Consider the following 13,142-nt stretch of genomic DNA (forward strand, 5'->3'; position numbering starts at 1 on the left):
ACTCTGGTCTGGCTTCTTAGGAGCAGCCCGTGCGTGGAGTCATAGTAAATTGCCTTGATGTAGTTGAGATAAACTGGAAAATGTGGACAGTTTAAAACTCTAGCAGCAAAGAAGCCCCAGGAAATGTAAAGAGGAAGGTTAGTATAGAAAGCCTTGGAGAAAGAAATAGAGAAAAGGTTTCCTCTGGATAAGAAAGGGATTTAAAAAGTAAATTGTCACAGAATGTTCCAGTAAGTCACTGATGGTGTGAGGAAGTAGAAGATGGTGTGAATGGGGATATGTTAAATTTTACAAGGCACAGATTATAAAACTGTATAAGGAAAGACTTTAGAGAGAAAACAAAAATGTTTCCTTTAGATAAAAAGTTTTGGCATGTTAAAAGTGAGAAAGACAATCCCTAAAGTTGGTATGTAATCAAATTGGCTATAATATAAATAGGGTCAGAATTGGGGCTTCGGTGTAAACCTATGTTTATCTGTCGCATTTGTTATGAGTTTTATGGTATTGTGGGCACAATACCAATCTATCCCTACCAATTCTCAGTCAGAATCAGACTAAGCAAGGAGAACCACGATTGGTTCTCGGGTTACCTATCAGAAGGGGGGAAATGAAGTGCCAGACTTTGAAGTCAGGCACCACTTTACCACGCGAACCCTACTTTACCACGTGATCCTGAGATAAGCAGGCCCTGTGAGAAAACCCAGGACAAGCTTATTAGGGCCCAGCTGGTCGAGAACTCTAACCACTGGGAATGCTTAACTCTAACTGCTCCTAGAATGCCTCGAGCCCTGAGACAATCAGATTTGTACCTGTAATCTTGCTTGCTTAAACACCTGATTGCTGTAACTTTGTCTTTTGCCTTTATAAGCCCTGTGTAATCGTAGCTCGAGGCTGCCTCCTAACCTCCGCTGTGTCGGTGGGTAGGACAAGGGCCGGGCCGTGGCCCCGCTTGAATAAAGTCTTGCCTTGCTATTGCATTTCGGAATGTCTGAGTCTCGGTGGTCTTCTTGGTGGTGGTCTTGTGACTTGGCACAACAATATGTATTCAGGAGGCTTTAATCCAATATTGTATCTGATGAGAGACCATTTTATGCCAAGGACAATCTGAGTAGGAACAGGACATACAAAATCACCAGTGAGGCAGACACCCATCAACAGCTGATAAGAGGCATACATCATCTGTCCCACTGCATACCAAACGATTGAGTGGGCTAGAGACCATGCACAGGCCACATGTCCCCTACCCCTGTCAGGCATCTGCCAGGACTTTTTTGCCTCTGATAGTTCAGTTCTCACCTTTGTAATGCCTGACAAGTCAGGGAAGAACTTGCACAGCTGCCCAGGAGTCTCTATTTTTTTCTAAAGTTTACTTCCTTTCATGGTGTGTGGGTGAGGCTTCCATTGGTGGAAATTTTCCCTTGTTTCTATATTCCAAAGCCCTCCTCAGTGTAGCTGTTAGACTAGACCTGTGAACTAATGTGAATGGACCCTCTATCTGGCAATGCTGCTTGTAGTTTCTCTCTTAGCTGGCCATAATGGGCACCCAACTGTCCATAGATTTAATCTCAATGACCCTGAGGGGAGCAATGTGGGTGAAATAGAGAACCCAGCATATGTACCTTGGTCAATTTGGTATTTCTTGGGTTCAGTTTTGTTTTGCCATTTTTATCTCTGAAAGATAGATCCTGGGTTTGATATCCAGGGTCTCACTGTTCCTCTGGTATGTAATGGAAATTTCCAAGCCTGTAGTCTCTTGACACAATGTGGCTTAAGCTCCCATTTGTCAGGCACTAGTGGGACTTGAACCATTTAAAAAGACTTGTCTAATTCATGGGGGGGGGGGGGGAAGAGGGCAGGGGAATTATGGACGAGGTAACCAACAGTACAAGAAATGTATCCAATGCCTAATGTATGAAACTGTAAGCTCTCTGTAATTCAGTTTGATACTAAAAACTTAAAATAAACAAAATAAAAAAATAAAAGACTTGTCTACTGGTGGTAATGTGGAACTACTGATGGTCTTGAGCCCCAGGATTCTTCATTTCAAGTTTCACTGAGGCCTGAAGAGTTCTGTATTGAGACTTCCACCACTTAGTCATCTTTTATTTGTGATCCATTTTGTTTTAAATGAACATCCTGGGAAGTCTCAACCACCACTCTACTTCAGTAAGATTCCTTGATCTGAAATCTGCGGTTCGAAGCCAGCCCGGGCAGAGAAAGGTCACTGTGAGAGTCTTTGTCTCTAGTTGGCCAGGGGATTCCTGATTCCCCCAGGAGCCCACCACACAGTCTCCAGCTACAAGATGACAAAAAGACAGATTTATTGGGAAGTAAAAAGTGAACAAAAAGTGAACCGACCGGCCTTGTTCGCAGCCCAGACATGGAAGCCGAAAATGCCGACCACGTATGCAGGATCCGAGCCCAGACTCGGGAGCTGGAACTGCCCGCACGTGTGCAGGCCAGACTCGGGAGCTGGAACCGCGTGGCCATCCAGCCTGGTTATAAGGCAAACATCCAGCCAAACTTGCCACACGCAGGTGGCCAATGAAGATACAACACTTACAGAGCATGCTAGGCCACACACAGGTGGTCAATAGAGTTACAGTCTGTCTCATAGTATCTATTTGAACCAACCTATCATTCTAGTTAGAATTGGCGCATGGATTTGGTGGGGCTCACATGATGCTGGTGGATACGCCTACTCATAGGAGGTCACGGGTTTAACCTTGAATATTCCTTGAAACTTCCATGCTTCAGGTGGTCAAGCAGTTTACACAATCTTATCACAGCAAAGGGGAACTTCCCTGGATCGGGTTGGGGAGATCTTAGTGAAGATGGAGTTGGGTTCTGCTCTAATCTGAGCTGGAGTCAACCTGAAGTTCCTCCACAGTTAATGATGGCACTGGCCAGATCTGACCTCCCTATTACATTCCCCCGTTTTTTTTCTTGTACATAAAAATCAAATCATTGATTTCTCTTGGAGAGCTTAATCTTGCCTGGACTATAATATGACTCCACCCACAGGTTTCTGGGGAGAGCAGGGTGATACAAGAGCCAGTCTGATGTGACTGCTGCTCTTAACATTGTACCCAGAAAGAACCTGGTTATGTATGAGGTCCATCCCCAGGACAGCTGTAGGTGTTCTCACCTGTTTTAAATCTCCATCCAGTTACCTAGGCAACTGGTACACCTCCTCTGAGATCACACCCTAGTTCATCTGGACACTCAAATACACTTGGACTCCCGCTCCAAGCATTTCCTGGGAGTGACTCTGTAGCCTGCCACACATGTTTTTCTTAATAGAGGTCATCAACTCATTAACGTAGAGGAGTGGGAAGGTTACAACAGGAAGAATATTTCCCCAATATCCTAGATTTACTACCCACTATCACAGATGACTGCCAAGTTCCTGCCCAGTAGATAGACATGGGCATTTAGAAAGGCATGCTTACAAACTATTCTTTTAGGACCTCCCAGCTTCGGTTAACTTTTAAAAGGCCAAAAACTGGTGACTCTGAGATCTGACAATGTCTCTGCCATCCAAGCAGTGGCTTGCTGCCTCTGGATGCTCCATTTGTCCCAGAAGTGACTTTTCTACTCGGAGGTAAATGCACCTTTGGCATTTCTCTTTGTTCGTCGCTGAACTTGGACTCAGGGCTTGAGCACTGTCCCTCAGCTCTCCAGCTCAAGACTAGTACTCTACCACTTTGAGCCTCAAAGCAACTCACAACTCTGTTCCCAGCATTTCTGCTGGCCAACTAGAGACAAAGACTCTCACAGGGACCTTTCTCTGCCTGGACTGGCTTCAAACCGCAGAGTTCAGATCAGTGAGTCTTACAAGAGGTCACTTTACTCCAATTAAGGCAACAAGGTGGTCCACACAGAAATAGTTTTTAAGTATGCTCTTACCTGGAACTTATTAAGGGCCAATGTTAGGAATCACCTGTCCTCTGTGGATCTGTTGAAAACTGTCCCAAAAAGCCTATAGACAGACTGGAAATGCATTTTTGATTTCAAAGTCTTTTCCTGAGTTCCTCTTTTGACAATGTTATGCTCAAACTCAGAGTTTAAACTTAAACTCACCCATTCTTACTCTTTATCAAAGTCACAAGAACATTACTAGTTCAAATGTTTCACAAATGTCTATTTTAGTGGGTCATCACCAGATTGCACCACCTTCCACTTGTCCTCCTTGGTCAGGTTAGCTGCTTTGTCGTGGGAGGCATGGATCAAGGTCCTTAGGCCATCTACCTTGACAGCAGTAGGAGTGGTCAGGACTACAGTGTAAGGGCCTTTCCAGCGGGGATCCAAGGACTCAGTCTTATGTCGCCCTACCCACATCACCTGTCCTGGCACAAAAGAATGTAAGGCTAGGGCATCGTTACACAGCTTCTCATGAGGGGCCTTGATCTGGGAGTAAAGTTCATTTTGGACTCTCTGCAGGGCCTGTAAGGACTGTAACAAATGTTGGTTAGACAATTCAGCTATGGCTTCAGAACCAACCTTAGGGCATAGGGGAGGAGGCCTCCTGAACATTATCTCATAAGGTGTGATGCCCTTAAAGTATGGTGTACAGCATACCTTCAGAAGGCCAAATGGTAGGAGGGCCGTCCAGTTTTCGCCAGTCTCAAGGGTCAATTTGGTTAAGGTCTCCTTTAGAGTTCTATTCATCCTCTCTACCTGACCTGAACTTTGGGGGTGATAGGCACAATGTAATTTCTGATTAATCCCCAATGACTTACCCAAAAGCTGGGTTACCTGAGAGATGAAAGCAGGGCTATTGTCTGAGCCTATGGGTATTGGGAGTCCAAACCTGGGAATTATCTCCTCTAGCAGCTTCTTCATTACAGTCTATGCTGTTTCCCACTTGGGTTGGGAAAGCTTCTGCCCATCCTGAAAAAGTGTCTACAAAAACTAGCAGGTACTTATATCCATACTTGCCTGTTTTTACCTCAGTAAAGTCTACCTCCCAGTAGGATCCTGGCACAGTTCCTCTTTCTCTCCTTCCTTTGATGGCTACTCCACCAGCAGCATTTGTCCTCTGGCATGGCACACACCGGCTGGTAATATCTTCTAGCACTTTGTCATTTCAGGTATATAGTAGAACCAGCGGATTAATTCCGCTAGCTTGCTCTTTCCTAGATGGGTTCCCTGGTGTATTTGCTTAATAAGAGTCCATCCTGGGCTGGGGATATGGCTTAGTGGCAAGAGTGCCTGCCTCGGATACACGAGGCCCTAGGTTCAATTCCCCAGCACCACATATACAGAAAACGGCCAGAAGCGGTGCTGTGGCTCAAGTGGCAGAGTGCTAGCCTTGAGCGGGAAGAAGCCAGGGACAGTGCTCAGGCCCTGAGTCCAAGGCCCAGGACTGGCAAAAAAAAAGAGTCCATCCTAATGCTCGTGGAAGAATAATTCTTCCACTGTGAGTCTGTTTCCAGTTTCCCTTTTCACTTACATTGTGAAGAGACTGGAGAACCATTTGATCTTCAGAAGAATACTGGGGCTCCTCTGGGAGGAGTGGCGTTGGGAGAAGGGCTAATGCCATCAGGCCCCTATCTCTTGCAGCCACTTCCTGTGCAGCCTCATCCGCACTCCGGTTCCCCTTTGCCTCCTCTGAGTTTCCCTTCTGATGTCCTGGGCAGTGCATTACAGCGACTGCCTTTGGCAACCATATGGCCTGAAGTAGGCCTAATATCTGTCCTTTGTTTTTGGTTTTGCCTTCTGCTGTCAGCAGCCCACGTTCCTTGTAAATGGCCATGTGTACATGTACAATGGCAAAACCATACCTGCTGTCTGTATAGATGTTGACCTTCTTGTCGTTTCCCAGCGTCAGAGCTTGGGTTAGGGCAATGAGCTCAGCTTTTGCACTGAGGTGCTCACTGGTAATGGCTCAGCCCAGATGACCTGGTCCCCTTCCACGATGGCTGCTCCCGCTAGCCTCACTCCATCCATCACGTAGCTGCTCCCGTCAGTGAATATGGTCTTTTCCACGTCTGGTAGTGGGACGTCTGTGAGGTCTGGTCAAATGCTGTGGACATGGGCCACAACCTCCGCACAGTCATGCAGCACTGTCTGATCAGTGTCTGGCAGCAGGGTGGCAGGGTTGAGGGCTGTGGAAGCTCGGAAAGTCACTTTGGGCTGGTTGAGCAACAGGGCCTGGTACTGTGTTAGCCTGGCATTGGATATCCACCGGTCTGGGGGGCTTCACAACAAGTTCACAACCGCATGGGGAGTAGTTACCACTAGATCCTGCACCAATGTTAGCTTGTTAGAGTCGTTGACTAGCTGAGCTGTTGCTGCAATCACCCTAGGGCAGGTAGGCCATTCTGATGCAACAGGGTCCAATTTTTTTAGATAAGTAGGCCACTGGCCGATACCAGGGTCCTAACTTCTGAGTTAGCATGCCTTTTCCCACTCCAGCCTTTTAATCCACGAATAGGTGGAAAGGTTTGTGGATGTCCAGAATTGCCAGGGCTGGAGCTGAGACTAGCTGCTTTTTAAGGGTCTGGAACACCTGTTCCTCTTCTTCTGTCTATCTAATTTTTTTTTCATCTTTTGCTTGGTCATTGACCCTAAGGCCTGCTTTAAACTGACATGTCTGGGCTGGGGATATGGCCTATGGGGATAGTGGCAAGAGTGCTTGCCTCATATACATGAAGCTCTGGGTTCGATTACTCAGCACCACATATATAGAAAACAGCCAGAAGTGGCGCTATGGCTCAAGTGGCAGAGTACTAGCCTTGAGCAAAAAGAAACCAGGGACAGTGCTCAAGCCCTGAGTCCAAGCCCCATGACTGGCCAAAAAAAACCCCACCAAACCTGACATGTCTGCTCCAGTGTCCACTAAGAATCTGACTGATTTCCCCCCCACTTTTAGAGTTACCCTAGGCTCTGGGAGGGGAGAGCCCCGACTCTGTCAATTATCTAAGGCCAGTGTTTTGGCCTCACTTCTCTTTGGGCGTTATTCTCTCCAATGCCCTTTCCTCTTACAGTAGCTACACTGATCCATCTCTAACTTCCACGTTCTTTCCCTACTTCCACTTCTCCCTGGTCTCCTCTCACAGGGCTCAGAGCCTGTTTTCCTCTTCTGTTTCTCTTGAGAGATAGCAAAAATCTTAGCCAATTTCCTAACCTGTCTCTCTTCTGCAGAATCCCTGTTGTCAAAAACTCGATGGCAATCTCCACTAGCTCCAACAAATTTTTTCCTTCAAACCCTTTAATTTTTCTGAATCTTTTTTCTAATGTCCGGAGCTGCCTGTCCCACAAATGCTACATTAATCACTTTTTTTATTTTCCTCAGCCTCTGTATCTATAGGAGTACAAGTACGCTAAGCATCAAGAAGCCTTTCTAAATAGGTTGCTGGGGACTCATCCATTCCCTGTCTTACTTCTCCTACCTTAGACAAATTCATAGGGTGCTTTTCAGCAGCCTGGAGACTGCCCAGAATAGTCTGGCGATAAACCTTCAGCCGCTGCCTACCTGCTGATGAATTTGTGTTCCAATCCAGATTCTGGGAAGGGAGGTCTTCCTCTATCTCAAGGGGGTCTTCTGATGGCCTGCCATTGTTTCCTGGGACCAGCTTCTTGGCTTTCTGGAAAATCCTGTATTACTCCTCAGTGATGAAGAAGACGTCCAGGAGTTGTTGTATATCGGCCCAAGTGGGTCGATGAGTCACAAAGAGAGTTTCTAACAAAGAGGTTAGTGCCTGAGGCTTCTTTGAGAAGGGAGGGTACTGCTGTTTCCAATTTAATAGATCATTAGAAGCAAAGGGGACATTAACCTCATAAGGGTGAGCCTGACCCCCTTCAGGGGGTCCCACCTGTCTAAGTGGAAGTACAGCAGGGGGAGAAAGGGGATCCTTACTTTGGTGGGCTGAGGGGTGAATCTCTCTCCTGTCCTTTCCCCAGCCTCCCCATATGAAGAGCCAGAGCACGTATAGGATGGGCTCAAGAGGTCTTGATCTGCTCCCTGATGGAGAGGTCAATTGGCACTCTATGGCGGACACAAGAGATATCCTCCTTCTCCTCTGGTGGGAGAGGCAGCATGCCCTTTGGCTGTTTAGGAAGCAGCAGTGGCCATGATTTCAAAGCCAAAACTGTGGTGGAGGTATTCTCAGGAGGCAAAAGGGGTTTCAGCCACTCTGGAGGTTCTTCCATTAAATAGCGCCATGCTACGATGTAGGGAACCTGGTCCAGATATTCTCGGTCACTGACAATAATTGCCTGGGATTCATAAACCAGTGAGAGATTAAAGGTGCCTTCTGGGGGCCACCCAGTTCTGAGGGGGGACCATAGCAGCTGGAAGAAAGTAGTCAGTTTTCCAGGGAAGACACAATCACCAGATAACTTTGCTCTTTTCTCAAAATATTTAAAATGTTCTAAGACCAGGGAAGTTTCTCATTGGGGACCACTTGTCGTCCCATATTTTCCTGTAAAACACATCTGATAGCAACAATACCCAAAAGCAAAATCAAGAACAGGCACAGGAAGAGGAGCAGTTCCTCAGTGGATTTTGGTTGTTCCATGCTTCCCTATATAGAAAAGTCAATCATAGCACTAGCAAGCAGGAGTAGATGTGTGAACAGACACAGATAGACAAGACCATGTACAGAACAAGGAACAAGGTCAGAATTGCTGACCTTTTGACAAAATTCATACATGTCCTGCCAATGAGGACCTCCAGAAGGGAGTCAAGGTGTCCCTTGACCACCCCGGCCTTAGAGAGCTCTGCTGCATCCAGCTTCTCTCTGTCTTAGGCCTACAAATGGTGCACCTTCAGATTCCGACCGGCCCACATGGCAGCCCCACAGACGGCCTTTATGGCCAGTGCACTTTCCAGCACGCACTTACAGGCGGGCCCAGTTAGGGGTCCAGCAATTACAGACAGCCTTTACAGCCAGCGAACTTTCCAGCATGCCCTTACAGGCAGGGCCTACTAGGCAGCCCCTTTACAAATGGGCACATTTTGGAGGCCCTAAACACGGGCCACTCAGGCAGCCCTACAGAGAGCCTTTACAACACGTGCACTTTCCAGTGCACAGAAATGGAGGCACAGATAGTGAACAATTGCAGCAGTGGTACTCAATGGACACTATCTGAAAATGAGCTATACAACTTATGGGAGGGACAGGAGGGAAAAACTGGGGGATGGAGGAAAGGGGTGACATTGTCCAAAAAGAAATGTACTCTTTGCCTGCCTTATCAAACTGTAAACCTGTAATGTGGTCCCATCCCAAGGGAGGGCACCACAATGCAAGGGAGTCCGAGGATGAAGGGTTCACCCGTTTATATTAGAGTCCACCACTCACAGACAGTCAAGTAAAAAGATGGATTTATTGGGGAAGTAAAAACTGTACTGACTGGCCAGGGTAAAACCCCAGACATGGGAGCTGGGACTTCCTGACGAGAACCATGCTCAGGGTCAGGTTAAAAAGGCAAAGACCAAATGGTCAAGTCCCCAAGGGAGGGGACCACAATGCAATGGAGTCCGAGGATGGACGGATCCCCCGTTTCTCTAAGAGTCCACCACTCAGAGACAGGCAAGTAAAAAGATGGATTTATTGGGGAAGTAAAAACTGTACGGACTGGCCAGGGTCATGGCCCAGACAAAGGAGCTGGGACTGTGTAGCCAGGACCATGTTCAGGGTCGGGTTATGAAGGCAAACACCACATGGTGAAGCCTGCCACACCCAGGTGGCCAATGAGGTTACAACACTTACAGAGCAAGCCAGGTCACATGCAGGTGGCCAATGGAGTTACAATCTGTCTCACAGTATGTTTGAACCAACCTATCATTCTAGGTAGAACTGGCCCATGGATTGGGCGGGGCTCACATGATGCAGGTGGACATGCCTAATCATGGGAGGGCACAGGATTAACCTTGAAAGTTCCTTGAACCTTCCAGGCCTCAGGGGATCAAGCAGTTTACACAATCTTATCATATTAAAGGGGAACTTCCCTGGATAGGGAAGGGGAGAACTTAGTGAAGATGGAGTCGGCTTCTGTTCTCTTAAACTAATCTGAGATGGAATCAATCTGACACCCCTCAACAGCCAATGATGGTGCTGGCCAGATCTGACCTCATGGTTACAAACCACCCCGTAAATCACGGTGATAATGAAAAAATAATAATAATAAAGGTTAACAAAAAGATACCTGAGAATCTGGGGTTGGGGGGGCGGGGAGTGTGTGTGATTCCCTCCTCTAAGGGTAAAACTTCTAAAGAGTTGGGCTCTGCTACTTTGCTTCCTTCCTGCTCTCATTGAAGGACTGGCTAGGAAATCCATAACCTTTGTAAATATACCTAAAAGCATTAACCTCTGGGTTCTAAATTCTTTAGAGGAAATAGGTGACTCTTTGGAAAACTCAGTAGACATTATCCAAAGGGAGGGATTTCACTGTGGGATTTCTATATACACCTCTAGCATCTGAAATTCTCTTTGAATCTCCCTTGCTAACCTGAGTACAATTTGTTATGACCTTTTTCCTTTTAACCAAATTTATCATGAACCAAAATTTGAACCAAATTTATCATGTGCTCCCTCTCCCCCTGCTTTTTCTCCTACCTACTGCTGGCTACCTTCAAATAGGCTTTGTTCTGCATAGACTAACTCTGACTTTGAGTATTATTCCTTATTGGGTCCCTGACTGGATCATGGAGACCTACTAGCACTGGGTTTTGCCTTTCATTGTAGCTCAGCTGTTTGAAGTCTAGAACCTAAAACTCTTTAGCTTTGAGACTTGTTCATGCTTAAGGCTAGTTTGGAGACCTTCTGGCAAATGTGGTTGTCTTGAGTCCATTGTGCCTTGGCCACTCAAACTTTGCAGCATAATGTTGTACTCTGAGAGCGAGAATAATCTTCATCGAGGCACAACTTAAGGTGGGAAGGGGTTTTATTTACAAAGGCCTTTTATTTACAATCTAAAACCCAGAACCAGAGCCACCCTCCACCTCCTAATGCTTGCCTGTGACGAACTTGTCTTGGGTTAGTTACCCAGAACCCAGACCTGAGACCTGTCTTAACCTGAACTCCGAACCTCCACCTTCTTTTATTTCTTTTTTCTTTTTTTTCTTTTTTGTGTGTAGGCAAGGGACAGTTTATTGTACAACACAAACCAGACACAATTCTAACAAGTTGAGTTTCAGCTTCGTAGTCATAACTACACAGAGGACAACTGGACAATCTCATCAATGTCAAACGTTTAAAAAAAAAAAAAAAAGATAAGGGAACCACCCTATATACAATGCCACACTAAAAACACTTTCGCTTGGTAATCTCTGGTTTCCAGTTGACTGGATGAGTTTCTTCTGTCGCCGTTTCATCCTCTCTGTACACTTTAATGGTTTTATCTGCTTCCGCTGTCAGTAACCGACTTTCTGACTGGTCAAAAGCACAAGCAAAGATCCCTGACTCGCTGTCCAATGAGCCAGGCTGCACGGCCACATGGATTCTCTGGAAATTGTAGCCCGATCTCCAATCCCAAAGATGCATGGTGCCGTTGTCAGCTCCGGACACAAGCACTCCATCGGAACTTACTGTCAATGTGTTAATAATGCCATTATGACCAGAAAGATTTTGCATGAAACTTCCATTGGGGAATTTCCACTGCTTTATGTTATCTGGAGAACCAGATGCAAATGTGTAATGTCGTGGGTGTAAAACCACAGCCCGCACTGACTTCTTATGGTTTGTTAAGGTCACTCTTGACTTTCCAGCCACCAGATCCCACAGTCGTATTGTGGTGTCATGGCTTCCGGTAATAATCTGGGGCTCTGAGGCCTGACACCTCACGGTGGCCACTGCATTTGTATGACCAGATAATGTGTGTACACTGGCCTTTGTTCTCACATCCCAAATCCGAGCCGTTGAATCTCGACTACAGGTTGCCAGCACATCAATTGTTGGGTGCAAATCCAAGCCATACACTGCACTCAGGTGCCCGTGGTAGTGCCGGACGACCTTATTATATTCGAGGTCCCAGCATTTGACCTGCTTGTCTTCTCCACAAGAGAACAGGTAAGGGCTGCGCGTGCTCACTATCACACCCCGCACTGTGCCGATGTGCCCTGTCAATGACAGCTTCAGTTTGCCACTAGCCAAGTCCCAGATCTTTATAGTTCTGTCAGCAGATCCAGTAACAAACCACTGATTCCCAGGTTCCACCGCAATGCATCGAACCCAGCCAAGATGCCCACTGATAACCCTGTAGAGTTTCCATGGTGGGTGCCACTGAGGCTTGGGCATCGTAGGGGCTTTTGTAGACATCAGTGCTGAGTTCTTGGCTCTGCCAGACTCCATAAACATTGAATTCATCACCGTAGTCTGTGAACGGTCAGAAGCCCCAGGTGCAGTGCCCTTTCCATGAACCCTGGTCTGGGAAGAGGGCAAGGCCACAGCTAAGGACCGCGCAGTGGACTCACTTGGCATTGTCTGGATCTTAGTGTCGGCTGTCAGAGAAACCCCAGGTCCTGGTGGATAAGGACGTGTACCTGTCACCAAATATTCAACTTCTTGTTCTTGATTGGCAGAATACTGCTTATGTGCATAGGAATCTGTGGCATTCTGAGCGCCCTCTTCTTTCAGGCTTTCTTTTGAAGTAGGCATATGCAACACAGGACCATACTCATCATGGAGTTTGATTGCCACTTTTTGTTTGTGACTCTCTTCATCCAAAGGCACAGGTTTCCCATTATCAGCTACAAACATGTCATGGGTCCTCTTCAATGATCTGAACACAAGTGTGTGCACAGAATGCTTCTGAACCTCCTCGACCATGATGCCGCCGTGCTGCTCGCCCCGACAGCCACGGAGAAACACCAAACACCGACGCGGAGACAGTGACCTACGAGGCGCAGCCCCCTTCGGAATCGCTGACTTGGCCGCTGGATGTGACTTTCCACCTACCTCACTCTCCGGGCCTCCAAAACTCCAGACCTCCAGAGGAGCGAGCTTCCTTCCTGTAGGCCTCACCTCTCCTCAAGCTTTAAGCCTCAAGCCTCCCCACAGGCTTTATGCTCCTCCTCACGCCTCAGGTCTTGAACTCCCGCTCAGGCTTCAGGGATAAAACTCCTCCTGAGGCCTCAGGCTCCGGACACTCCCTCAGGCTTGAGACCCTTCGCACACCGTAGGCTCCCGACTCTC

General features: G+C 47.1%; 1 protein-coding gene across 1 annotated transcript; it reads right to left on the minus strand.

The window, feature by feature from the left end:
• Positions 1–11,074: 11,074 nt before the first annotated feature.
• Positions 11,075–12,886, minus strand: LOC125364624 (pleiotropic regulator 1-like). The gene has a single exon (XM_048364222.1). It carries the CDS (start codon positions 12,774–12,776, stop codon positions 11,253–11,255), a length of 1,524 nt encoding a protein of 507 aa, XP_048220179.1. The 5' UTR covers positions 12,777–12,886; the 3' UTR covers positions 11,075–11,252.
• Between the last annotated feature and the right edge of the window lie 256 nt (positions 12,887–13,142).

Source organism: Perognathus longimembris, chromosome 16 (assembly GCF_023159225.1).
Source record: "Perognathus longimembris pacificus isolate PPM17 chromosome 16, ASM2315922v1, whole genome shotgun sequence".
NCBI lineage: Eukaryota > Metazoa > Chordata > Mammalia > Rodentia > Heteromyidae > Perognathus > Perognathus longimembris.

Bases quoted from the DNA above. Each gene is read 5' to 3' on its own strand.
- LOC125364624 (XM_048364222.1), bottom strand. From the start codon at position 12,776: ATGGTCGAGGAGGTTCAGAAGCATTCTGTGCACACACTTGTGTTCAGA.